The sequence below is a fragment of the Microcebus murinus genome, chromosome 20 (assembly GCF_040939455.1).
Source record: "Microcebus murinus isolate Inina chromosome 20, M.murinus_Inina_mat1.0, whole genome shotgun sequence".
Taxonomy (NCBI): Eukaryota; Metazoa; Chordata; class Mammalia; order Primates; family Cheirogaleidae; genus Microcebus; species Microcebus murinus.
The window spans coordinates 9,203,323-9,230,320 of record NC_134123.1 but is presented as its reverse complement, the minus strand read 5'-3'; the positions used below and the strand labels follow the sequence as shown (position 1 = coordinate 9,230,320).

Sequence of the window (26,998 nt, the reverse complement as noted above, 5' to 3'; positions counted from 1 at the left end):
ACCACAGACCGGATTCCACTCGGGTGAGACGGGAGCGAGGGCAGAGCGGTGGCGGGATCCCGCTGCGGCCGTGGCCGTGGTGGAGGCCGGGACAGAGGCGGGGAGGCCGGAGGAGGCTGGCGCAATGGTCCGGGTGGGAGATGGCCCAGAGTGGAAGCGGCGGGGACGGCAAAATGGGGTGTCCTGGCTGTATTTTGAAGGCAGAGCTGGTTGGATTTGCGCAGGAATGGGAGGAAGCCTGGAACCGTCCCCGGGGACAGCCCGGCGACACTGGAGTGGACGCGGGCATCTCTGCTCTGCGGGCCGCGTCCCCTGCCTCGGTGGCGCCGAAGCTGCGGAGGGGACGGCAGCAGGCAAACACCTTGCCCTTCCTCCCCGAGCTTTCTGGCGGCCGGAGAGGAGAAGGCGCTCCTCGCGGAACATCCGTCACCGCCACCCGCCGCTGCTCTCCGCGAAGTGTCATTACCCCCTTTTTGCACAGGGGACAAAGTGTGCCTCGATTTCCATTGATCCATCCTGAATCGATGCTTTTAAAAAATCTCACGCACATTTGGCTTAAGAGCCCGAGCATGCATTTTACGTTTTGACATGGTGTCATCGATCGCAGGCGCGGGGGCGCCCCACCTGCCGGAGCCCCTGCCCCCCGGGCGGCCGCCCGGTCGCACTGCGTCCTTAATGGCCTTGCCCCTGCCCGCACCGGCCTGCCTCCCCTGGCCCCCGGCCTGCCTCCCCTGGCCCCCAGCACGGGGCCCTTTCTCGGGTTTTTTGAAAGGATCGATAAGGTGGGGAGGCCTCCTGCTGCTGCCTGCCACTCACTCCGCTGTCCCATAAATTATGTATCTGCCTCTCTGTCTCCCTCTCCCTCTCTCTCTCTCCCTCTCTCTCTCTCTCTCCCTCTCTCTCTCTCTCTCCATCTCTCTCCCTCTCTCTCTCTCTCTCTCTCTCTCTCCCTCTCTCTCTGGCTCTAATTTCCATTGTGTTTGTTGATGGCTCTGCAATGGTTGGCTTTTCTCAGGACCAGAGGTAGAGGAGCAGTTGAACTCTAGTGACGACGCAGAGTGGGGACAGCAGACTTAGGAAGAGGGCCCATGACCATGAGGAGAAGGTAGCAGCTGGCGGCTATAAATGACCAAGACGGAGTGGGCTGGGGCTCAGGAGGGCTGAGCGGGTTCCTGTGGTCCCAGGACCTTCCCAGGGGATCAGGGCAGGACTCACCCTCCCAGCCAGGAGGAAGGCACACGTTTCCGGGGTGGGGGAGGGGAGATTGAAGGCCACATGCAATATCGTCTCCCCCTGGGCCTCCTCCCTGGCTTTTAGGCAATGGGGGGGTTTGCTGAGGTTGGACCCAGCCGTAGGTGTGGGGACAGTGGGCGCAGCGCCGGGGTGCTGGGAGTGTCGTCCTCACTCAGGGACCTCGTGGACACCCACCCTGAGCAGTGTGTTAGAAGAGCAATAGGAGCCGGGTGCGGCGGCTCACCCCTGTAATCCTAGCACTCTGGGAGGCCGAGGCAGGTGGATCGTTTGAGCTCAGGAGTTCGAGACCAGCCTGAGCGAGAGCGAGACCCCCATTTCTATTAAAAATAGAAAGAAATTAATTGGCCAACTAAAAATATATAGAAAAAATTAGCTGGGCATGGTGGCGCATGGCTGTAGTCCCAGCTACTTGGGAGGCTGAGGCAGGAGGATTGCTTGAACCCAGGAGTCTGAGGTTGCTGTGAGCTGGGCTGATGCCACGGCACTCACTCTAGCCTGGGCAACAAAGTGAGACCCTGTCTCAAAAAAAAAAGAAGAGCAGTGGGTTGGAAGCCAGCAGGCTCAGGGTCTGTCCCTCCTTCACCGTGTGACTGCACACAAGCCTGTTCCCTTAAACGTGTAGCCAGGAGATCAAAGTAGCCGGTACTTAGAACAGCTACAATTGTTGAGCACTTACTACATACTGTCTCAGTCATCGTCATGACAACCTCACCAGGTGTGGGCAATCACAATCTCTATTTACAGACGAGCAAACTGAGGCCAGAAAGCTTAAGTCAGTTGTCCAAGGTCGTCGCACAGCTAGAAGTGGGGGAGATTCGAACCCAGGACAACCTGGCTCTGGAAGCCATGCACCCACTCGCTCTTTCCTGCTGTCTCTCTCTTGCTCCCAAGATCCCTGCCTGCTCTCTGGCTCTTTGATTCTCTTAGACCCTGTCCCCATGGCCTTTGTCACTCTCGCCTCCTCTGTCCCTGCTCCCCAAGGCCCTTCTCACAGTGTTCCCCAGCTACCTCCAACCAGGCCTCTCCCCTGCACCTTCCCTCCAGCACCCCCAATCCACACAACCACCATGCCCCCTCGCTGTTGGAGTCAATCACTGTTAGTGGCCAATGGATTGGCATGTTTTCCTCACCTAAGGAAATTTTTACAATGAATTAGGAAAAGATTTGAGCCAGAAATCCAGGTTTGAACCTCTACCTTGCAGTATGACGTAGCGCAAATCCTTTCCTCCATTTTGAACTCAGTTTCCTCACCTGTAAAATGGGTACAAGGTAATGCCTGTTTAATGTACCTCATAGTGGAGGAAGGGAAGGACGAGGGAGAAATAAGGCAACTCTTCAAGATCAGAGTAGATAATGAATGAGAAACTATTTTGAAGCTCTAAAATGCCATATAGATGAGACAGATTGGTGCAAATATTTGTGCAAACACAAAGAATGTCCTACTCTCACCCCAGGGACTGAGACTCTAACAAGGGCGAGCAGATACCCTGAGTAATACTGGAGGGAAAACGAAGCAGACAGTCCAGCTTGCCACTATAGTGACTTCTGTCGACTGGTCTTGGGGTTCCGCTGAAGGCTGGGACAGCATTGATTGGAAAATCAATGACCTTATCAGGTTGGGACAATCACAATGTCCCCTATCCCATTCTACCAACATGTGTGGATCTTGTTGAAACCAAGGCCTAGCGCTTGGACAGAGCTCCCAAACCAGCAGGGGCTGAGACCTGGGAATGCATGTTCGTAGCTCCCAGAGAGAAGAGCCATCCGCTCCGAGCTAAGAACTCATCATAGGGACCCATTCATTCAACATTCATCCCAGCGTTTGTTCATATTTGCAGATAAGGTAATATCTGTAAAGCACTTGGCACAGTGCCTGGCACATAATAGGTGCTGTATAAATGCACATATCATTCACTCATTCGTCCATTCACTCATTCGCTAGCTCGCTAGCTCTCAGGGCTGGGAAGATCCCAGTCACCCTCTGGGCTGGGGCAGGCAACTAGGAACGGTCGGAGGTGCAGAAATCTAGATGCCTGCCCCACCTGCAGGGGGCAGCTGTCACCTGTTTCCAGACAGTTGTCCAGGCGCGTGGGGCCAGGATTGCCCCAGGTCCTCCGAATGTTTAAAAGTTGAAAATTTTTAAAAATGCCATGATATTTTCTGATTTTTAAAAATACAGTGCAGGACAAACAAAAGGGCCACCAGTTTACAACTGTGGTTTGAGCTGGTTCATAAGAAGAGATAAATCCTTTCCCAGGGAAGGGTTCTTGGTGGCATTTGAGCCTGACCTTGAGGGCTTTGGAAAATGGACATGAGAAGAAAGGTGTTCTAGGCAGAGGGAATTGTGAGATCAAAGACATAGGAGTGGAAAATTTTCCAAGGCCTCGAATAGCAGGATTGATAGGGACCTTAGAGAGAATCTAGTTCATCTACTTCATTTCACCGATTAGGAAACTAAGGGCTAGGACATTGGTTCTTTTTGACTAGCTAATAGGGGCATGAAGTGGGAAAGAGTTTGGAAGAATCAGAGATAAACTGTAGAAGACCTTGAATGCCAGGCTAAATGCCAGGCCTTGAATGCCAGGATAAATTATAGAAGGCCTTGAATGCTTAAGCTTGAATAATAAGCCTGTAATGCCTAAGAGCTGACACTTCTGAGTGTTGACTGTGCACCCAGCCCCCCACATACCATCTCATTTAATCTGTATGGTACAATTACTATCATCCCCATTTTACAGATAAGAACACTGAGGCTTAGAGAGTTTAGACAACGTGCGAAAATTCACACAGCTGGTAAGTGGCAGAGCAGGTACTCAAAGTTCGGCCTTTGCTCTCGACTGCTAGGCTATACTGCAAGAGAAAACCGAAGCAGTGGGTTTTAGATAGACGTCCCATTGCCTGGACATATTTTTAAATTCTTTAACTCATTTACTCCTAGAGCTGTGTTATGTTTTATTGACTTGAAGATTAGGTTTCCACATTTCCTGGGATGTCTTTCCCCGCCCCTTTTTAAACACAGCTGTCTTGGAGGGTGGGGAGGAGGAGTGTTTTAAACAGGAGTTGTTTAACTAATTGCCAATTATCTCTGAATAGGGTATGGTTTCCAACAGCTGCAAGGGATTTTCGGCCCCATGCATTGCCTACTGTTGCTGGTACTTGAAGTGTGTTGAGATACTCCTGGCCTCTTGCTTCGAGACAAACCAGCGTCTCACCCCGCCTGGGCCTGTGCAGACTGCCTCGGTCCCCTCGGTCCCCTCGTACTGCCTGGCTGGCGTAGAAGGGCGCTGGCTTCCTGACCAGTACTTAACGCAGATTCGCCTGCAGGCCTTTACACCAATGCTGTCATGCCCGGCATGTTTTAACATCTCCCTTGTCTGCGGAGGTCCTTGCTCAAATACGAGGCCAGACTTTGCCTCTTCCATCCCAAATCTAGCAGAAAGCTCAAAGGAAATTCTAACACGAGCTGCCAGAAGACCCCAGTGTGGACGGGTAATGTTAATTGTCCCTTCTGGCTCTGTCTGCTGGATTCCTGGGAACAGGCCGAGGGGCAAACCTTTGTAAATGTTAATCTCCTTATGCTTAAGATACCACGCAGTCTTTGATGTTCCCAAACATGTTGAGTCCTATCTTGGTGGAGGGTGTGCAGCCCAGACAGGCCAAATGCTTGTTTTGTCTGTTGTCTTCCTTCCAGGAGTGCTCGGTGATAATATGTTCGCCTCCAGCTGGAACGGGACCAGGTGGGGTGGGGGTGGGGGGGAAGGAGGGACAGAAGTGACACTGTGACACTCAAGGCCACTACACCCCCGCCCCCAGAAACCAAACCTAATTTGAGTCCTTATCTTATGCAAATCCCATTGGATTCGAGTGGCCAACCCGGTTACTAACTCCTCCTGCTAATAGGGAAGGAAAAAAGGACAAGTTTTCTACAATCTTTTCGTACTTGTATTGGTCAAGGTAATGCTAGTTGCTGTAACAAACAAACCAAAAATGTATAATGGCTCAAATCTGATGGAAGTTTTATTTATCCCTGATGCCGAGGCCAAAGTAGATGCTTCTGACTGCAGGTGACATTCCTCCAAATGGTGATCAGGAACCCAGGTTCGTGTCACCTCGTGGTCCCTTCACGGTCAACACGCGGTTCCCAAGGTCGCTGTGCTCACTGCAGCAAGCTGTGGGAGGAGAAAGAGGAGGTGGAGACGACACACCCATTTTTTAGGTGCCCTTGCCTAGAAATATCACGTCACTCCCTGTCACATTCCATTAGCAAGAACTGGTCACATGACTTCATCTGGACGAGAGGCCGGGCACTGTGGTCCTGGGCGTGGCTGCTTCCCACTCACAGCCTTGCGGTGGAAATGGGAGCATGAACCTTTGGCATGCAGTTGCCTCTCGGTCACACGCTGAGCCATGAGGACACGGCTGTGACATAGGAGGAAGAGAGAGCAGTTGACTTGGCGTCACAAGGTGTGGGTCCAAGTTTCAGAACAATTGAGGTGTCATGTCCATTTGGGTGAGTCACTCTACCTTTTTGAGCCTTGGTTTCCTGATCTATAAAATGGGGATATGTAGACTGGCAGGAGATAATAAGGGTGACCGTGTGTCATTTACTATCAAACATTCTACCTGTGGTTGCCAACTAAGTTTGAAGCTCATAGGATTTTAGAAAAAAAAAATATGATATGGTTCCATGGATTTCAAGTTTTCCTGGAAGAAAAACATTGGAAGAACTGGCAACGCGGGGGCCTGATTCCTATGAGGTGACAATCAGCTAGAGCTGGGTGTGGAAGAGGAATCACTGGGCAGCTCCTGCCACCCCCGTCTGCCCTGCATTAGCCACGAACATGGTCTGGCTGGCCCGTCGGCAGACGCGATTGAGACCCCCGAGCCACCAGGTGTCAATGGTGCTGTCACACTCAGGCTGCAGGAACCATTCACCCCCAGTCGTCCACTTTCAGAAGAACGTAGTCATTCGCAAACTCCACCCCAGCCACAGAATCTTGCACACTGGCTTCATTAACTGATCTAGAAATGTCTAGAAATTTCTAGAATCTAGAAATTCCTTATTAACAACTAAAACTGATGTGTATATGTGTGTGTGTGCGTGTGTGTGTGTGTGTGTGTATTTTATATTTCATCTTGTCGGAGCATTCTGTTATGAATCTCATGCCACAAAACCTCAGAATCGTGTTAATTTTGGTGAGACAGTGAATGGAAATTTCTGGAGAAGGTTTAATTCCAGATCTCGGGATTCTGTGTGTCCAGTTATATGATTAGGAAGTTTCTCCCCTGCCCTCTGAGACCAGTGGTGGGGGGAGGGTGATGACTGACAGGTACTTGATTGGCACTGGGGGGGGGCAGGGCACGGCTTTGTTGGGTAGTCTGGTTATCTCCTGCAGGTGCCCGCTTGGGTGTCGCTGGGAAGGCTGGAGGTGAGCAATCATGGAAGCCTTTTCATGGTCTGTTGGCACAAGATAAGTTAAGAAATAGCATTATAAGACTGCTGGGCAGAGCAGGGCAGCAAGAAGAGAGAAAGAGAGGGAGGGAGAGAGAAAGGGAAAGGAGGAAGAGGAGGAGGAGGAGATGGAGAAGAGGAGAAGGAGGAGCAGGAGGAGAATCCTACATATCACTGAGGGTAGGCTAAGGTATGTTACTGTAACCAATGGCCCAGTATCCCAATGGCCTAAAACAATGAAGGTTTATTTCTTGCTCACAGTACACATCCATCACTGTCAGTAGAGGTCTCTGCACCACGTGGTCCTCAATCTGGGATCCAGGCTGTTGAGCCTTGGCCATCTGGAACGTCATTGTGGAAGGGACGGAGAGAGAGGTGAATCGTGCACTGACTGTTAAAGAGCCCACCCAGAAGTGAAACATATCACTTCCACTCACGCTTTGTTGGCAAAGAATGTCACATGCCATGCCTCACTCAGAATGGGTGGGGAAGTGAAATCCGACCACGTGCCCAGAAGGAGGAAAACTGGGAAGTTTGTGAATAGCCCCAACATCTACCTCTCTGAGAACCCCCGGATTCTGGATCTGGAAGGAATCTGTACCACCTGGAACTCTCTGGGTTACAGATAATAGAAGATGAGACTCAAGCTACTTAAATGAAGGGGAGTATTGACTCAAACACCGAAAGTTCAGAGGCAGGTTTGTCTATCTTCAGGCAAAGCCTAATCCAATAGCCAAACACCTCTAAGGTCTGGTCTCTTTCCACCATCCAGTTCTGTTCCCTTCCATGTGAACTTCATTTTCAGATTTCATAGTCCCAGGGTTCAAGTTCAATGGGGGAAAGAAACCCTCTATCTCTTTTCAATTTAATAAAAATCCTAGACTTCAATCTCACTGGGCCAAATTGAGTCATGTGCAAATTCCTAAACCAATCATTATGCCCAGGGGAATGAAATGTTGGTCATGCCTCAATCACATGTCTAGCCTTGGAACCAAAGTTGAATTAACCTCATAGAAAGCATATGGACCCAGGGGAGCTCAGGGCTAGTTCCTGTGGGAGAATTCAGGGTGTTGGAATGGGATCTGGGTGTCCAAAAATTAATAAATAAAATAACACATATCCACTATAGAAGGCAGAGATGCTCTGAGCAGTGGTTTTCCAGGTGTTGTTTTCTTGATGTGTTTTAGGGACTGTTCACAAAGGCTGGGATAGGGGCCCTGTACTCTCCAATCTCACTTTCAATTAAACCAATGGTATTTTGTTATATATATATGTGTTAGGATTCCATGTAAGACTTCTTTGAAACAAAAAAAAGATCCTTTGCTGAAAAAAAAAAAAAAGGTTGGAAAGAATTAAATCTCCTACCTCCACATTTTACAAAAGAAGAGACTGAGATTCAGAAAGTTTAGTAGATTTCTCCTTATGTCTCATTGGCCAGAATTAGTCACATGGCCACCTAGCTCCAAGGCAGGCTGGGAAAGTGAGAATTTTGCAAAGGGGAATGGAATTATCACAACTAGCCTAGAATTGGTTCATCCCCTAGGGCTGGGCACATTGCCACCCCAAACTAAATTGGAGTGCCTTAGGGAAAAAAGAAGAAGAAGAAAATGGCTCTCAAGAAGCTGCCAGCCATGGTAGAATGAGTCTGATCTCAATGGAAGTTCCTTAAAGCTAGGACCGCATGCCTCTGTTTATTTCTCCATAGGACTATAATGTTTGCCTGCAATGACCTCCTTTAATTTTCACAAGTCTATGAGGCGGTGAAGCATACGCTGACTTCTAAAGTGTCATCCTAGAATGGACTCTTATTGCTATGATTTTGTCTCATTTTGCACATGGAGAAACTGAAACTCAGAGATGGATAAAATATCCAAGGTCACACAATTAGTAAGGGGTAGACATGGGGTTTTAACTCATGCTTATCCCTTACTTTATTCTTTTAGCAGAGAACAGGACAGAATACTGGGGGCAGTGGGCCCCAGTTTTAAGTGCAGACCTTTCACTGTGCAGGGGCTGACTGTAGGAAGATGGGGACAGAGGAGGGAAGAGGGGACATGCCAGGCAGAGGGGACAGTGTGTGCAAAAGCCAAAAGGCAAGACCGTGCATAGACATGGCAAACAGTTTTACAGATTTAGAGTTTGAAGGAACATCCTGCTTAGGAGCTCTGGGCCTCATGTCAGGGCAATAGGGAGCCATTTAATATTCTAGGCGGGGGGGGGGGGTTATATTCCTACATGTGCGACGAATCCTCAGTGGGCGAAAATCAAATGCACAGAGCAGGGCTAAACTAGAAGGCCACTGAGGAGGTGAGAGGTGACCCCGGCCTGGATCCCAGTGGTGGCCATGGGACTAGAGAAAAGGAGAGATTCAAGCAAAAAGTCAAAGATGTCGAATCAACCAGAATTGGTAATTGGATGTGGCAATTTGGGGAAAATGGTGAGCTGGCTGACACCCAGATTTCTAGATGGTGGTGGCATTTGCTAAGGTGGGCATTTGGAGGGACAGAAACCTAGAAGCCTGCCTTCTGGGCCCACGCTCTTAGCCAAAATACATTCTGGATCCCTGGTACTTGGCATTTGGTAGGAAAGGGTCAGGATTCAGGACTGGGCCAGAGTATCTAAGGGAACCCCAGCTGGGGTGAAGAAACCTCCCTCATGGGGTGTGGGTGCATTAGAAGCCCCAAGTCCAATGAAACAATCACCTGGGAGCTCTCACCCCCATAATCCTGAAGCTAAAATTCTGTGTCAGTCATAGAAAGGTTGCAAAGATAGTAATTTAAACGCTTGATAAGCTCATCTCAAAATTTATATGGAAGAATAAATGCCCCCCTCCCCCCGGAAAATAGCTAAGTCAAATAGTTTTGAACAAGAAAAGTACAAAATAAAGACTGCCCTACCAGATATTAAAGCATATTACAAAGCCATAGTAAGACAAACAGTATGGTACTGGCTCAAGACAAACACACTGGGATTGCTCAGAGCCAGATTTATGTGTTGAAGGAAACACACGTGGAAAGATAGGAGAGGCCAGGCCAGAGCTCACAGAAGTGTGCGCCTTTTGGAGTCATCTTGCCTCCTGTCTTACACATGGGCACTCAATATGTGATCAATGAACACACCTGGCTCTGTAGGCAGAGGTAGAACGAGTGAGTTCCCAAGGCACTCCCAAGATATGGGCATATTCATCCTAACACTAGTCTCAGGACACAGATATTAGCATCTTTACTGTTGTGGGACTGAGGCTCAGAGAGGTTGAGCCACATGCCCAACGACACACAGCTGATACGTGGCAGAGGTGATATACAAAGTCACACTTCTCTGCCCCCAGAGCCTGCGCCTGGGTGGGACTTTCATCTTTTTGAAATGCTGCTTTGATTTTGTCACTCTCCTGCTCTACAACCTTCCATGGCTCCATTGTCTCCTGGCTGATAAAGGAAAGAGTATATAGGTGGAAAGATGAAGGAAGATCCTGGAGACAGAGAGACTGAGGCTCATGTCACAGTCTAGGAGCAAGACGACAGGGCCTGGAGGGAAGGAAGGAAGGGAGTGCACTTTTGGGGCAGGGTTTTGTGACATCCCACCCTGGCATCCCCCTACTCTCACCAAACTGAGGATCACTGCTTCTCTGCAGAGTCAGATAACATTTCAAGCTTAGCAAATAGCAAGTACCTTATTCCACTCGAAAGCAGTTAATGCCTCCAGCAGCGAGAACAGCCAGCCACTCTCTCCTGGATCCATCAAGGCACAAACAATGAGACACAGACCTTCCCAGGCTCATTTCTGACTTTGACACCTACTTAGACAAATTAGCCTTTCAGTGCCTTAGTTTATTCATCTGTAAAATGGGGATGATTATAGCATCGATTCCATAGGGTTTGACAAGGCCCTACTGAGACCATGTATGTAAACCTTTAGTACAATAAATGACATATACTAAGAGCTTAATAAGGCAGCTATTATAATTGATAACAAGATAATTGCTTAGGTAATCTGTTAACCCTTGAACTCTGTGATTAGCAGCTTTCTAGAAGAGGAATTGGTGTTGGAATTCTCAAACATCATTTATTTTACCCCAGAGGCAAAGACTTGGGACTTATCACTTGGAAATGTCAGAAGATGAAACAAATTCAATTCAATTCAAGAAGTTATGAATTGTCATTTTTCTCCTGCTATGAAGATTGCTAATTATAGATACACAGAGAGCTAGACAGAGAGTAAATCATGAAAACTACATATTCCCCCTGTTTGAAGTACTGAATGCTATAAAAAAAAAAAAAGAGGAGGAAGAAGAAGCAGAAATAAAGAAAAGAAAAACCTGTTCTCCCTCCGCAAGTCCCTGCTTGTGTGACAGAAGTCCACGGTGTCACCTCTAGGAGTTTTCATTATTCAGCGGTTTTGGAAATGAGTGATTGATGTAATTAAAGTTATTGGTAAAGAAAGACTCAGTTACCAAGGGGCAGATGAGTCAGCAGCAAGCTGAAGTAATGAAATAATGTTCTAAGGAGTGATTCTTAAAATAAGCTTTTTTTTTTTTTTTTTTTTAAACTCTCCACATCTTAAACATTTGCTGGTCAGCAAAAAGATGTGAAGCAGTTAAGAACTGGGAAAAACACACTACACAATTTTAGAAATTCTCAGATGAAGTCCTTTTTGATAACATGAAACAATATTTACTGAGTAATAATGGTGCGAGCTTACATTTATTGAGAGTCAGCCGTGGGGTTTGGTGGGCTTAGCACCCTATCTCATTTACCCCCTGAGCCCAGTACTGTCATCATCCCCGACTTACGGATGGGCACACCGAGGCTCAGAGGGGTGAGGGGACTCGCCCGGGTCCCACCACTCGCAAATGGCACAGATGGGAATGGAATGCAGCCAGCCGGGCTCTGGAGGGCAGCTTCTCACTCACCTGCAGCTCCTAGGCCTCTCTGTGCAGATTTCTAGTGAGTCGTTTTAATCCACATCATTAATATACTGAAAATAACAGAGCACCACCAGGATTTGAACCCACATCTGTCCAAAACCAGCACTCTTTCAAAATTCATTGGAAAATTCTATGGCAAACTGCAAACAAATACATTAGTTTAGGATCCATTCATTTGTTTTCATTTCCTTCCACATTTGTTGAACACCCAGGACGTGCCAGGCGTTGGGCTCCGTGTTGAGTGCTACAAAGATGACCGGGGCGGGAAGATGTTCTAGAGGATACTCGATAGTATCCACAATAGGGGCAAAGGCTCAGACTAGTGCCGTGGAGGGGAGGGAATTGAACGAGATCCAGAAGGATCCATGGCACTGGGCAGTGAATGCATGTGAGGGTCGGGGCAAGAGAGGGGGTCAGGAAGTTTCTGAAGTCCCTCCACTGGACTGGGTGACCGGATGCAGGACAGCAGGAAGACAGGCTGGTATGAGGTTGGGTTAAGGGTAGGAATGGGAAGGGGATGATTTCAATTTGGGGAATTTGAATTTGAGTTGCATGTGGTCCTTGTAGCTGGAGATACAGCTTGAGTAGCCCTTATCCCTGAAATGCTTGGGACACAGAAGTATTTCAGATTTTAGATGGTTTTCGGATTTTAGAACTTTTGCATATACATAATGAGATATCTTGAGGATGGGGCTCAAGTCTAAACACAGATTTCATTCATGTTTCATATCCCCAGCAAACATATAGCCTGAAGGTTATTTTATTTTTCCCTTGGGGACACTGAATAAACTGTGGGTTGTGTGCGTTTTGACTGCGAACTGTCACATGAGGTCAGCTATGGAATTTTCCACCTGTGGTGTCAGGGCAGTGGCTCAGAAAGGTTCATATTTGGAGCATTCTGGGTCTTGGATTTTCAGATTAGAGATGCTCAACCTGTACATGTTTGGGTCGCTGGGTGTGTGGCTTAGAACAAGGGTGAGAGTCAGGGCTGGACGCTAAGCCAGCTGTGACCGTCGCACCTTTGAAGGGCTGAGCTTCCAGGGAAGGCAGGGGAGGAACCACTTGATTCCACAGCCATGGAGAAAAGAGGGGGAACGGGGCAAGGAATGGGTGTCAACTTTGAGTGACATTACGGCTGGGAACCCACCAGCCCCCACTTGTTAATACCAAACAGTTACCGTGTGTCACCACGATTGGTTGGCTTCAGGAAGGAGGGGAACAGGATAGAAAACCCCCACTTGTGAGCAGCTGGAGAAAGGAGATAGGAGGGGCTGTTGGGGCAGAAACTTCTGGAAGGGAGATGGCATTCACCTTCTCATTGTGGTGTGACCTGAGAACCACCAGCTCCCCACACCCCAGACTTTGCTCGGGGCTGCAGGTCCAGCCCCCTCTCCATCCCTGCCAGAGGAAAGAGGGGCCAGGGTGCTTCCTGGTGCCAGAGGGCATATTCGGTTATTGTCTTGGCCTTTTACCCCCAGAGAGTGACCCAAGAGAGGAAAAAGGGTTCAGGCATCACAGAGTCGGTGGCATAGAAGGAACGAGAGCTTGGCAGGTTTGTAAGAGCCCTCCCATCTTGAGATGAGGACCAGAGTGCAAGGGATTTGTGAGAAGGGGCTCCCAGAGGGGGCCGGCGGGGGAGGGCAGGCAACCCCACCCTGGCTTTGGCACCAACCAGCTGGGTGATCTTCAGCAAGTTGCTTTCCCTCTCAGGACCTCAGTGTGCGTATCTGCAAAACCACCAGTTGCTATTTCCCAAAGCGGGGCCAAGGACACCTCTGGAGGTACATTAGAGCGACGGTCCCCAACCTTTTTAGCAACAGGGACTGTTTTCATGGAAGACAATTTTTCCAAGGACCGGGGTGGGGGTAGAGGGATGGTGTCAGGGTGATTGAAGTGCGCTGCATTTATTGTGCACTTTGTGTGTATTATTATCACATCGTAATATATAATGAAATAATGATACAATCACCATAGGTTGGGGACCCTGCCCCAGAGGGTCTCAGGTAGGGTGAAGAGACACTCATGCAGCCCACATAACTTTGAGGGCAGCCTGCAAAGCAGAAAGAATGGGGTGGAGGGAACCCTTTAGGAGTAATCTGAGACCCTGAGAGACACCCATGGGACCAAAACCTTCACTGAATTAATGTTTTTAATAACTAGTCTTCTGTTTCGATGGCAGTGGCAATATAAATATTCCTCTCAAAATAACAAATGATCACGAAATTTGAAGGAAATTATTTTGTACATATTAGCTCCAATAATTGGAGACTACACCGAGGAAGGCTGGAACGAGTGAGTTTTGAGGAGTCTCCAGCCCTCCAGAGCCTTCTCAGACATTCCTCCTGTGCTCTAGCCCTTGTCATGTCTTTATCCCAGGCTGAAAGGCAAAATTTAAAAGAAAAAAGAAAGGGTAAGAAAGAAAAAAAAAATCTGGAGAGAAAAATAACTCTACCAACCAAAATAACCCAGGCCAGCGCTCCTGCCCCACTGTTCGTGAGAGCACTGAGGTGGTGTTTATTCCAAATGAGCCCTTTCTCTGAGTTGCCACTAATCTACTCTTTCATGATCCAGGAAAACTGGTCCTCACCTACCAATGACCGTCTTTGCACAGATGAGTATTTGGAAAAAGAGATACATATTACCACAGGGTTTGGATTTAGATACCGGATACAAATAGAAGGCAAACAAACAAACAAACAAAAACTCTTGTGGTTTGGATCTAAGAAAAACAAAGAAGTCTCAGAAACAACTGTGTGGTGTCTGATGTCAAACCATGTTAGCGGGGAAGGTGTCTGGAACATTCTGGAACAGTAAGGGTATTCGGCATCTAGGGCTAACAGGCGTCTCACTCTGCTTGAAAGATGTTGAGATGCTGTTCCTAAGGGCCTGTGGGTTCCCTTGGGGACAAAGCCACTGAAAGTCTACAGAAAAAAAAATCTTCATGTCAAGAAAAGGATTGAGAAAAAACAGTCAAACTGAGATGTCAAAAAAAAAAAAAAAAAAAACAAAGAAAAAAGACAGAAAGACAAGAAAATAAAAGAAAAAAGAAATTCAAAATAAAAGCATGAAAAGACCCAGTATTTGGGGCCTTTCCCCCAACCCAAATCTTCGTTTGAGAGAACTCACTCTGTAAAATGACAGACAATAGAACGTTAATTTTTGCTTGCATCATGTGAGATAATTGTGTGTGTGCAGAAGTCACTTTGAACAGGAGAGATGAGCAAATCCTTTCAGATAGCAATTATTTAGGGAAGAAAACACTCCCTGGCAGGGGGGACGGTCCCAGTTCCTCCTTGTTGTCGGGTCTCTGGGAGAGATGGCGCCTCCTGAGCTCTTCCCTCATCTGTACTTCACACACGGAGTCCTGAGGAGGCAGCCGTCCTCTGGCTGTGTTTGAGGAGGGCTAAGATGTTTCCTGGCCCAGCCTAAAAATATCTCCCTTGACAGCCTGTCACTGTGTCTGAGATTCCACCATTATAAATTCATTCCTCTCTGTTAAGGCATTTTATTTCCAGGAGTCCTCTGTAAAAATACAGATAGCCCGGAGAGCTTAGCTGGGATGAGTCAGGGGAGGACTCAAGCCAAAGAGTTAGGAGACCTGGGTTGTAGAGTCAGCTCTGCCTAAAATCTCACTACGTGAGCTTGGAGGAGCCATTTTCACCTCCTGAGCCTCAGTTTCTCCACGAGTGAAGAGGCAGAAATCAGCAGGAAGACGTGGTCAGAGAGCTCTAAGATCTATTTCCAGGAGAGAGGGTGAGTGTTCATGTGAGAGTTTTTCCTGGCCCCCGGACATTTGAGTGCTTTCCCACATGGCCATAAGAGCAGTTCCTTTGGATCAAAGAGGCTTCAGGGTCAGAGCAAAATGTATCTTACTTCCCCTCTTGCTGAAAAAATAACCCCTGTTCTTCCCTTAATGTTTGATATTTTAGCAAATGGCACCCCCCATTTGCCTTTGGTGTTCAGATCCAAATTCCTGGAGGCATCCAGAACTTCCCTGCTCTCTTTACATCTAATTTGTCAGCAAAGTCTGTTGACTGTACCTTCTAAGTATAGCCCAACCCTGACCACCTCTCCCCATCTCTGGCTACCACCAGGTAGAAGTGGGTGCAAGGCAGGACTACCTCCCCCGGACCCCCCATCAGCCTCCTAACTGGGCCCTGCTTCCATGCTTGCCCTCCCTGAATTTCAGCTCCTCAGACCTGGGGATGCATTTAAAACATAAAATTAGATCCTATCACTCCTCTCAAAACCCTCCCACACTTCCTCCTCCACCCCCTCTAAAATCCCAAATATCTCACCAGGACCTACAGGGGCCCCATGTATCCTGACCCTGGCTTGCACTTGGCCTTGGCCTCATCCCCTCCCATAAAGGTCTCCTTGATGTTGCTCAAATCCTCAGGATTTTGCATTTGCTATTCCTTCTGCCTTCCACTCTCTTCCCCCAAATATCTGCATGGCCTATTCCCTAACTTCTAGCTCTTTGCAGAAATACGTAAGGGAGGCCTCCCAGACTGCCCTCTCTAAACCCTCAACCTACTTAATTTTTCTCATAACCCTCATCACCTGGACATTGTGCTAAGTCATTACCTCACTCCTTTGTTTATTTTCTGTCTTACCCTCTAAGGTGTAGGCTCCAGGAGGGCGGGACTGTTGTGTTTGTTGCTGCATGCTCAACACCTAGAACCGGACACCAGGCGTATTGTAGGTGCTCAGTTAACATAAGTTGAAGGGAGGGAAGGGGACAGCTTGAGGCGAGCTGCACTAGCACGGAGACTAGCACTGGAGAGGGCAATGTCATGGTCTTTCCTGCCTTCTGTTTCAGCAAGGCAGATGTCCAGGGGAGGCTAAGAGGAGTCAATTGTCCGGAAATGGGAAAGGGGGAGTGTAGGGGGCGGGGTTGCAAGGTAAACTGTAAGTTCATGGGCTGCGGGTTCTTCATTGGCACCATCTGAAACAGCCAAAAGGTCCTTGTGGACAGATTCCAAACGACAGGAGCCTGCAGACAAAGGTGGGTTATGAGCTGGAGAAGTCCTGAACCTTTCTGCAGAGGACCCTCAAAGTTACGTGCGGTTCCACCTGCATAAATGGGCCGTAAGGCAGCTCCATTTAGCTCCCCAAAGCTCAGCTCTGAGCAGGTCACTCTGGGGTCTAACTATCTTCCCAAGTTCCTCACTGTCCCCCCAACAAGACCCAAAGGTGATGCATAGCCAAAGGAAGGAGGGAGGCGGAGGGAAGTGCTAAGGAAGACCTGCCATTCTGGAAGGATCCTCCCCCTCAAGTAAAAACCCAAAGCCCTTCTGCCTTTTCCCCCCAGGGTTTGGCTAGTGTCTCCAGGGAACTTGCAGTCTAAAATAGCATGACTTTAATAACTATACTGAAGATTAACTATGTGCCACGCACTGTAATCCTCACAAGACCCAGGGTGGTAAAGCCCCATTTCACAGATGAGGACACTGAGGCTCAGATTGGGTATTGGATCTGTCCAAGGACACATAGCCGGTAAGTTGTATAGAGACAGGGCTGAGCCACCAAGGCCCATGCGCCCACCCAGTCTCCGGACCACGGCTCACGTTCCCAGCTCCACGCTCCCTCGGGTGTCGCGGTCACACTCAAGTCTTGGAGCGGCCTCTACCCCCGTGGGCCCGCTGCCCGCCTCCCCTACCCCAGGCCTGAGCAGCCGGCCCGCAGGGGGCGATGGCGGCGCGGCTGGAGTCTGCGCCCCGCGGAACGGGAGAGCACCAGCAGAAAGCGGCTGAAGTCTGAGCCCTGACAGCACCCAGGCCCGGCACTCCGGGGAACCCCAGCAGGCGCTCAGCGGCCCGGCCCCAGGCGGAACCCCAGCTGTGCCGAGCGCCGCCGCCAGGTCGCCGTGCGGACGCGCGCGCGCTCTGCAGCCCTCGTTTGATGAGCAGCGGCCAATAAATTCATTAATCATCATTTTATGCCTCATCAAACCCCCTCCAAGCCCCTCCATGGGAGTTACACAAATTAGCCCCTGAAAAGACAGTAATTTCAGTTTAGCGAGGTAAGTGCTTTCTGATGGGCTCCGCGCGCAGAGCCCTCCTGACAAGCCAATCCATCAGCACGTCGGGGCAGGGGCGCGGCCCGACGCCCGGCCCAGTCCCGCCTCGTGCGACCCCGCCCTGCCCAGCCCAGACTGCGGGGGGGAGGGGGGGCATTTGGCCAGGGTCTCTGCCTAGGGCGCCCCTCGCCCCCAGCTCCTTTGCACCGTTCTCCGCGGGCTGCCTCTTCCGGCCTCTCCCTCGCCCGCCCCACCGCCTCCCGCCCCTTCCGAACTGCAGAGAAACTTTGCGGGGTTGGGGACCAAGACCCCAAATTGCAAAAGGAACGAACTCCTGTCGCAGGAGGATGCTCTGTCAATGAGCGTCCAACCCTCCTCCTCCCCCCTGCCGGGGAGGAAGAGCCAGGTAGCTCTTTTTCCTAAAGTCTGGCGGTCGGGGTCCCGCGACCCCCGGAAATGACTGAAGTGTGTGTGTGTGCTGCGTGCATTAGTTGTGCACATTATTTGGAGGAGGAAGGGTTAATCCATGTCTTCCAGCTGATTCTGAAAGAAATCTGGGAACAGAGAAGGTCCTTCCTTCTCCAGGGCAGCTCCACGGGACCCTGGTGGCTGGACGGGGCGCCTGGTCTTCTCCGTGGTCCTCCAGTCTTTCTTTCTGAAACCTCTACCTGGAGTGGAAGACGACGCCTGGGGGAGAAGACAGAAAGGGTTTTCTATGGAACGGGTCCAGCCGGCGGGACCCGAGCGTGGGGGGTTGGGTGAGAAAGGGGAAGGGGACACGCAGAAGTGGAAAAAACGGTGGCGAGGGGGGTGTATTTGTAAGCGCGAGGCCGACGCCGTCTAACTTTCCCAGCCCGGCGCACAGAAGGTCCCGCGGGGACCCTACCTGGCGGGCACAGTCAGTGCAGAGCAGGTAGACGAGGAGTCTCAGCCCACGCGGGGCCGGCCCGTCGCGGCTGCGGAGAAGTCGAGCGCAGCGCCGCCAGCTCCTTCATTGGCTTCCCCTCCACGCGGCGCTGCATGCCTCGGAAAATAAGTTAGCAAACGGGGAGCCGTTTATCTCTTTTATCTTGGGGCCTGATCCAATTAAATAAGTGCACATTTACATTTGCATCCATCAGGCGGGAGCGCTGAGAGCCCGGGGTTTGCTCGGAGCAAATAAAAGCAGATTTCACTGGGAAAGTGGTGTTTGGGCACGCTGGGCTCTTTGGGGCACCGGAAACAAGTGCTGCCCGGCAGGCGGCCCTGGGGTCTCAGGGCTGGGGCCCGACGCCGACGCGAGGCCGGAGACCCCCAGCGGCCCCAGGGGCGGGCTACGCAAGGGGGATGGGGGCGCTGCGGCCCGGCCCTCCAGGCGATCCCGTTAGGCCACTGTCGGGCCACCCAGGGCCCAGGGCCCAAGTCGCAGTTACCGAGAAACGAAAAGGGGACTGGCTCTGGCCGGGCCACGAAAGGAGACCTGCGCGGCGGGTCTAGGGAAAGTCCCGGATCTTTGGCTAGTCTGGGGGGAGGACGGGTGGCAAGGTCCCAGGCGGGCCTGATTTCCCTCCTGTTGGATGGGCGAGCGGCGAAGGAGGCAAAGCTGCAGGCTAAGGGCGCGCCCCGTTTTCTCCCCGTGCCCCTGCATCTGGGGGAGACCGGCAACACGGCCCATGAGTGCTTGTGGCGGGTCGGGGAAGCGGGGTGGGCACCGCACGCTTTGCCACCCCGGCTTCGTTAAAGGCACTTTCGGAATAGGAGGGTTGGAAGCAACGGGAGGGTAGTTTTGCTTTGTTTTGTGTGTTTTCCGTGTTTCTATAGATGTCCACACCCCACTGGCCAAACGCTCTTAGAACCAAAACGGTCTTCGGGGACGCGGTTGCGTGGTCGTGCCCCAATATGCCAAACCGCAAATGAAGACCGCGGAGGGCGCAGGGCCGGGCGCCGCGAGGCCGCAGGGCCGGGAGGGCGCGCACCTGAAGGGCCCCGGGACACCCGCGCCCCGCCCGCAGGCGGTTTGGCCGCCCGGTGTTCCTCGGTTGCCCACTGCCTGGGTTTTGAAACTGTGCGGAAGCCGCGGCGGGAACCGCAGGGTTGACCGGTGTAGTCGCGGGCCCTGCTCCCCAGCCCCGCAGTGCCAACCGCGTGCCGGGGCCAGGGCCTGCGGACCTGCGGCGGCGGGGAGCCGACCGAGCCCGAGCCCAGGCGCCGTCGCGGGGGGGCCTCGCAGGATCTCGCCTGGCTGCCCCCTCCCTGCGACACGCGCGGCTCCCCGAGACCAGTAGGCGGCGCCCTTCCCAAACCGCATCCGCGCCGCCACCCCTGGAGCGCGCGGTCACGTTCCTTTCACTTTGGGAGCTCTGCCTTGCGCTGTTTGGTGCCTCCGTCCCAGTTGACAGCCACCTGTGGGGACCGGTGGGCTTCGAGGGGCCGTCGTGCCAAAACCGCAGGCATGACCCTCCCTGCCCCAACCCTCCAGGCCCCACGAGCTGGGCACGTGGCGGGGAACGGCCGGTCCCGAGGCGTTTGCGGACCAGGAGGCCTCGCTGCAGGCCCCGCGCCCCGGCTCGGGGAACGACATTTCCGGCCCTGCCACCCAGGGCCCGGGAGCAGGAAGGGAAAAGGCCCTCCTCACCCCCAAATCCCATGAAGGGACTCGGGCCCCGCACAGAGGGGTGAGAGGCCCGGCCTGGCCCCGGGTTGGCGCTGCCTCCTGGGGCTGCCTGCGAGACCCCACGCGTGACCCCGTGACCTCTGCTGCTGGGTGCCAAGGCGGGCGCTCCGCAGGTCCGAGCCACCCAGCCGCGCGCAGGTGGCAGACGCCGCGCAGCCCCGCACTCAAGGTCTCAGGCGCTGCCTCGCGCGACCTCCGCGCCCCAATCCAAGCCTGAGGACAAACCCCGAGCCCGGCACACCCCAGAGGTTTCCCCCCAGCGCCACTACGACGCGTGGCCTCCTAGACGGCCCGAGACGCGGCAGAGCAGTGGCCCGAGGGGACACTTGGGCTCCTACAGACGCACCCCTCCTTCTGGGATTCAACGCGGGGCACATTTCCTAAATGCCCTGAACCCCGATCTGGCCTGCAGGCCTCCCCCGAACTGAAAAGTCGCTGGACACCAGAAGCCAGGTCTCTGAAGAAGAAACCCCTAGACTACTCAATTGGGGGCTGGCACTCAAAAGCAAGCACGCGCAGGAAATCCTGCAGAGGCCAAGGGCAGGGGACAGCGGGCAGGGGACAGCGACTCGGGCGCCCGCCGCCGAGCCCCGGAGGCTCTGCTCCCCGGCCGCAGGCCCCTCGCGCCGCCCTCCACGCGGAGCAGCGCCGCGATCTGGGGCGGCTCCCGTTCCCGGCGGCGCGGCCTGCGCAGTGGGACCCGGAGGCCCGCGCCGCGCATTTGCACGTCCCGGGAACGCGGGGCGGCCTGGGGTTTCCTTTTTAAAATCTTTGGGCTGAGTTTGGGGCCAGCGCTTCCTTCCCAAACCCCGCCGAGCTGCTGCCGTCCTTAAACTCTCTCTCAAGAGAAGGGGACCGGCCTATTCGTGTGACTTTTTCAGAAGAGAAGGTGACTCCTGGGGCTGCATATTCAACAAGGGGGAAAAGCCGATTGTGAACCGGGCTGTTGGCGGAGGGAGAGCGGGGTGGAGGGGGGAGGCGCGGGGAGCAGGGGGGAGGGCGAGTCATCTCTGGAATTCAATTGTTTAAAAAATCATTTATAATTAAAGGGACAAAATAAAATACGATCGTCTCATGCATATTTAATCATTCACACTTCCAGCTTTGAAACCATTTTCCCTGCGTGAATTTTCTCACTAATTTAAACCCTGAAGTCGACCGCTGTTCGCTAAAACATCTGGACAATGCGGCTTTCAAACTTGTTTAAATTCGAACGAGCTAAAGGAGGCCGGTTGCAGATTTAGAAAAAAAAAAAAAAAAACAGCAAAAGGCCAACAACTCCAGTGAAACTTTGGGGTGTGTTTAAAACACCTAGTAAGGTTAAAGTAATCTTGAGTAGAAATGCAAATATGTGCATTTTGATTTAGCCTAATTAAAGCGGTGTTATGTGCAAACACATTCTCTCTCGACACTCAGGCTTGGGTTTAATAGAGCAAATTAATTCCCCTCGCCGGATTATGTTTTTGCTGTAACACACACCCCTCCCCCGGCCACCGAAAATTTCCCACGAAGTCCATACAACACGGCTCCCTATCTCGGGGCAAAATGGAGACGCGGGCTGCGCAGCCGAGCCGGGCCCGGAGTGGTCGCCGAGGGGCGGTGGCTCTTCCTCATTTAGGATTGGGATGCATCCTGACTTTTCGTTTTGAGATGAAATATGCGGGATTGAAATGAGAAAACAGAACCTCGGAAACACTTTTGTAGCTACTCGGACTATCGAATCTGAGCTGGGAAAAGTGCTAAAGCGACGACAAGGCTTATCGGTCCACAAGGGCCTCGTTATCTAGGCAAATGGCCTCAAACTTTTGAAGGCCACTTGCCCAGAAAGAGGCCCATAGTGAGGGGGAGGGACACTTTTGGGGGCTCCCCCCCCCCCGTTCCCCGCAAGTGGCTGCGGCGCTCCCTCCTCCCCTTCCGCCCGCCCTGCAATCTCAGACTCCGCAAAGTGCAGGCTCGAAATCCAGGACAAGTGTGACACCTACCTGTGAAACGGGGAAACCGCCCCCTCGCCCGTCCCGCCGCCCCAGCCCACAGCTGGGCGGGCACCCACCGTGCCGCCGCCACCCGCGCCGCCGTGCATGGAACGCTCGCTAATTTAATCAGATCCAAAGGAGAGATCAATGATGCCCAATTCTGAAGGGGTAGAGAAGGCAGTGACTTGGGAAAGCCTCCCCCTTGGCAACCCCCATCGCGCTCCCCGCCCCGTATTAGCCCGAAGCACCTTTGAAATAGTAATAAGGGCTAAATCCGGCATAAAATCGAACTCATTAGCAAAGTTCACCAGCTGATTGCTTTGCATAAAACACGACACTGATTGGAAGTAATTAGGTTAAGCGATGGCGCTCGGGTGGTGCGTGTCCCTAGCTGGCTTTGCCATCTCTTCTCCCTTCTGGGCACACACTTGGGTCTCTCTTCTCCTTCCTCCAGGGTCCAATGTCACCCAAGCAGCCCGCACGGTGATCCAAATCTGCATTCCCGGCAGGGCCAGGTTCCCCGGGGCCTGCAGCCTAATTATGGGCTTCCCCTGGCACACGGAAGGGCTGTGGAACCTTTCAATCCCCACTTTGAAAAAAGTTGCAGTTTGCACCTTTTGACCAAGGCAATGGACAGTTTATTGAGGCTTCTAAAAAATAATGAGTGGCTCTGATTATGTTAAAATCTCTTTTAATTAAATATTTTGCATTTTACAAAGGCGGCTGCAGTTTCTTTTACTTTTTAAATCTAAGAGTATAACCTGTGTCCTTTCTGTAATAATACTTTAGCTCATACCCAGAAGAATCAATAGGTGTAAAAAATTAAATTAAACTTGTATTTTTAAACTATGAAACAGTTTTGGGGAAACACAAATGTATATATTTATATTACAAAAAAAACCATTAAATGCCTGTACAGGTGTCTTGATTTCATAATTTACTTCAAAGATATTGAATTATCAATTTAAATACAAAATGCTACATTAAATATACAGAATAAGATTTAATACAAATCCTTTTTTGTAATTTTTCTCTTCGGTTGGTTAAGACATTTTTTTGTGTGTGGAGATATTTACATTTTTATGTCATTCATCTCCATAAACTATAAACTTTTGAATAGGAGGGGTAGTTTATTTCTTTTTATCTCTCTTGGTGATGGAAAAATAACTGCCAAGGCCATGTTTTTAATAAATTAGAAAAGTCCGGGACCGACGCAGCCCGCGTTAAATGTCGGACATACCTTTCTTCAATTCATAGGGAGAGTCTTTGCACAGGTCTAGCTGAGACTGGCTCCGCAACATTTTCGGGTCTTTAGCCAAAGCGTCCGCTCGGTTCAACACGGTCTGGTTTAATCCATTGAAATGAGCGCCCGGACCGGTTGTGGGGCCTGGCCCGGGCCCGGGGTGGCCATGGAGGTGTCCGAAGGAGCCATAGTTCGTGTAGCCGGGATAGAAGGGCGCGGTGTAGTAGAGAGGCCGGGACAGCACTGTCCCGCCTGGAAAAGGACACTGCGCCGAGGGCGAGCGCGACGGCGCCGGGGCCGGCGACGCACGGCTGCCTCCCAGGGCTTGCCCCGCTATGGGCCCGGGACACGGTGGGCACGGAGAGCCCTCGCTCCCGCCGCCCCCGTCCTTGACCTTGTCCGAGGATGTGGCGATCTCTGCCAGAGACCACAGTTTGGGCTTGGCGAGCACCGCTGCGGGCGGCGGGGGCGGCGGCGAGTGGATAACCGAGGGCCCGCCGGGGCCCGGGGGCAGCTCTCCCGCTGCTGGGTGCGTGGCAGGCGCCGGCGCGCCCGCGGGGTAGTGGGGGGCCGGGTCCTCGGCCAGCCGCGCCGCTGCTGGCCCAGCCGGGGAGGGCCCGCCGGCGCGGAGGGGCCCGGGCAGCGCGTCCAGGCGGCCCTCCGAGGGCGGCTCTTTAAAATCCAAGTCGCTGAGGCTGCCCTCGGTCTCCTTGCCGGCGGGGGTGGGTGGCCCCTGCAGCCGTTCGCAGCTCGGAGCCGCCTTCTGCTCTGCTCCTCCTGCGGGCGAAACCCGGCTGTCACAGGCGCAGGGCCACGCGGCCGGGCCCACGCTCCGCCCGCAGAGGCACAGCCCCCTGCCCCCGACCTCCAGGCCCTGTGCGCGCCCCGCCAGCCCCCTTTTCCTTACTATTCCCGCCCAACGCGCCCGTTCCGTGTCCACCAACCTGCTTCAGGGCCCTCGGGGTCGCCCTTGTCCTCGGGCTTCTGGGGCTCGTCCTCGTCGTTCTTCTCCAGGTCAATGTTCTCCTCTTCCTCCTCGTCCTCGCTGCGGTTCCGCGGCGTCCATGTCATCTTGTTCTCCTTCTTGAGGCGCCGGCGCGCGTTGGCGAACCAGGTGGACACCTGCGTGAGGGTCATCTTGGTGATGATGGCCAGCATGATCTTCTCGCCCTTGGTGGGGTAGGGGTTCTTGCGGTGCTCGTTGAGCCAGGCCTTGAGCGTAGCAGTGGCGTCCCGGGTGGCGTTCTTCCGGTATGCGGGGTCCCCATATGGGTAGGACCCTAGGGGCGCAGCATAGGGGTGATACCCCAAGGAGCCCGCCATGCCGGGGGTGTGGTCGTAGGGAGACCCCTGCGGTGGAGAGTCGGAGAGAAGGTGAGTGTGGGCCAGCGTCTGCACTGCCACCGACCGACAGCGGCACGGGTTCCCTACGCCCGGGGTCTATCTATGGGCAAGGCCGGCACTCCAGGTTCCCTTGGGACAGGGCTGGCGGTTTCAAACCCAAGAGCAACCCCTCCCCCTCCTCAGAACGCAGCGGGGCCCCCAATTCCTGAGTCCAGTCCTTCGGGGACCCTTGACGCTGTCCCAGCCTCCATGCCACCCTGTAGGCCCCCGTCTGCCTGGGCACGTCAGTCCCCTGTGCACAGAGCCGGCCACTGCGGCCCGGCCGGCCCTCCGCCCACGTAGAGGCCTGAGCGACTCTGCGCCCCGCGCCCACGTTGGACGCAAGCGGGGAAACAAGGGAAGTCAAGGCTTTTTTTTCCTTTTTAACCCTCAAAGAAATGCAGACGAAAAGCCGAGCCTTGCCTCGGCACTCCCACCCTCCAAAAATGCTCCCCCAAACCAGTCACGACCCAGCCGAAAAATCCCGGATGCACCGCAGCTCGGCCGACTTTTCAGAAATTTAATACCTCCAAATCGGATTGGGAAGATAGGATTACGGATTTGCAACATTTTGGAGGACTAATTAAAGGCGAGGCCAAACACATTTACATAGACTTAGCACTCTTCTGATCAGATTTCGGGTGTGTTTTTTTGGACTACTTTTCCAAAATGACAAAACCAAAAATATAAAATTTGCAAGGCAGACTGGAGCTTCTGTTTGAACCAAGTGCTGCGCTTCAACTGCAGGGACCTCTCCCCCCAAAACCCTTCCCGCCAGCCCAGCTATTCGAGCAAGACGCGGCTCTCTTTTCCGAACAACTCTTGAGCCCGAGGCCCGGGCGGGCGAAGCCGAGCGAGACAATCGCCAAGTTTGCAGGGCCCGCGACGCTTGGCGGGGAGGTCGGCGGTGGCGCCTAGGCCCGTGTCCCCTGCAGCCCCCGCCCGCCTGCCCCGCGGCCCCGGCCGCCCTCGCCCGCCGCGGATCCCGCTCACTCACCACGTACGAGGAGAAGGCGGCGGCGGCGGCGGCCGCGGGGTCGGCGCCGTACTGGAGGTGCGAGTTGTAGCCCGGCGAGGGCGCCGTGAAGGCGGTGGAGCCGGCGTAGGGCGAGAACGCGGAGCCCGAAGACGAGCGGCCGAGCTCATCCGTGCGGGGCCCCGAGATGACGCTGGTGCTGTACGCCGGGCACGAGTAGAGCGCCAGCGAGGCGGACGGCTGGTACAAGTAGCCCTGCGGGTAGGACATGGCCACACACGGGCATGGGGCGCGCCGCGCCGCGGCCGCCAACCAGCCGGGCGGCGCCCTGCGCGGGCGAGCAGGAGGGCACCTGGCCTCTGGCCGCCCCGGGCCGCCGCTCCTCGGCCCGGCTCCGGGCTCTGGGCTCCGGGCTCCGGGCTCCGGCCCGCCGCGCTCCTCGCTGGCTTCCCGCGCGCCTCCGGCTGCGACCGCCGCGCCCGCTCCTCTGCGCGCCTCGCTCCCCGGGCTGGCCCTTTTTTACTCCCCTCCCTTGCTGCTTTCTCCTTTTTCCCCTCGCTCTTTGCACTGGGGGGCTCTGCTTTTGGCTTCGCAAAGGTCCTGCCAAGATGCTAAGTTGGAAATTGAGGATTCTGACGCCTTGTGAGCGCCCGAAGCTCCTCCTTCCCGGGGTGTAGTCGGTGGGAGGACTGGCAGGAGCCTCTGGGCGGCCACAGCCAACCCGGCCGCCAGGCGCGCCTCGCCCTCTCCCTCTTCCTCCCCGGCTCCCTCTCCCGCTCGCTGGCGCGCCCTCGCCCCTCCCCAGCGCCCGCCTCTCCTCCGCGGCCCCTCTCCCCCTCCCCTCTGCCTCCCTCCGCCCCTCCCGTCCCCATCTCGCCCTCTCTCTTTCTCTCAGACTCTCGAGCGCCGGCCCCAGGATGACAGTCACATCCCAGCCGCGCCGGTCTCTCCCAACTTTCCTCCCCGCTAACTCGGGCGCAGCGGCCGTCCCGACGCCCGGGCGGCGCGCCGGGGCACTAGGGGCCGAGGCCGCGGCCCGTGCGCCCGCGGACGCTCTGCTCTCTCCCAGCCACAGCGTAAGCCGCCGAGTTTGCGGACTTCTTCTCCGGGAGGCTGGC

At 53.4% G+C, this 26,998-nt stretch overlaps 1 protein-coding gene across 1 annotated transcript; it reads right to left on the bottom strand.

Annotated features, from left to right (window-relative positions):
* Positions 1-22,841: 22,841 nt before the first annotated feature.
* IRX5 (iroquois homeobox 5) lies at positions 22,842-26,611 on the bottom strand. The gene is made up of 3 exons (XM_012772610.2): positions 25,902-26,611; positions 24,466-24,871; positions 22,842-24,298 (listed from the first exon to the last, which is right to left on the bottom strand). The coding sequence occupies exons 1-3, from the start codon at positions 26,148-26,150 to the stop codon at positions 23,502-23,504; spliced, it is 1,452 nt and encodes a 483-aa protein (XP_012628064.2). The 5' UTR covers positions 26,151-26,611; the 3' UTR covers positions 22,842-23,501.
* Positions 26,612-26,998: the final 387 nt, after the last annotated feature.

Excerpts from the sequence above, each read along its gene's own strand:
- IRX5 (XM_012772610.2), bottom strand. The coding sequence starts at position 26,150 with ATGTCCTACCCGCAGGGCTACTTGTACCAGCCGTCCGCCTCGCTGGCG. Across the intron at positions 24,872-25,901 it reads CCGCCTTCTCCTCGTACGTG|GGGTCTCCCTACGACCACAC; the intron begins GTGAGTGAGCGG and ends TCTCCACCGCAG. Across the intron at positions 24,299-24,465 it reads CCCCGAGGGCCCTGAAGCAG|GAGGAGCAGAGCAGAAGGCG; the intron begins GTTGGTGGACAC and ends TTTCGCCCGCAG.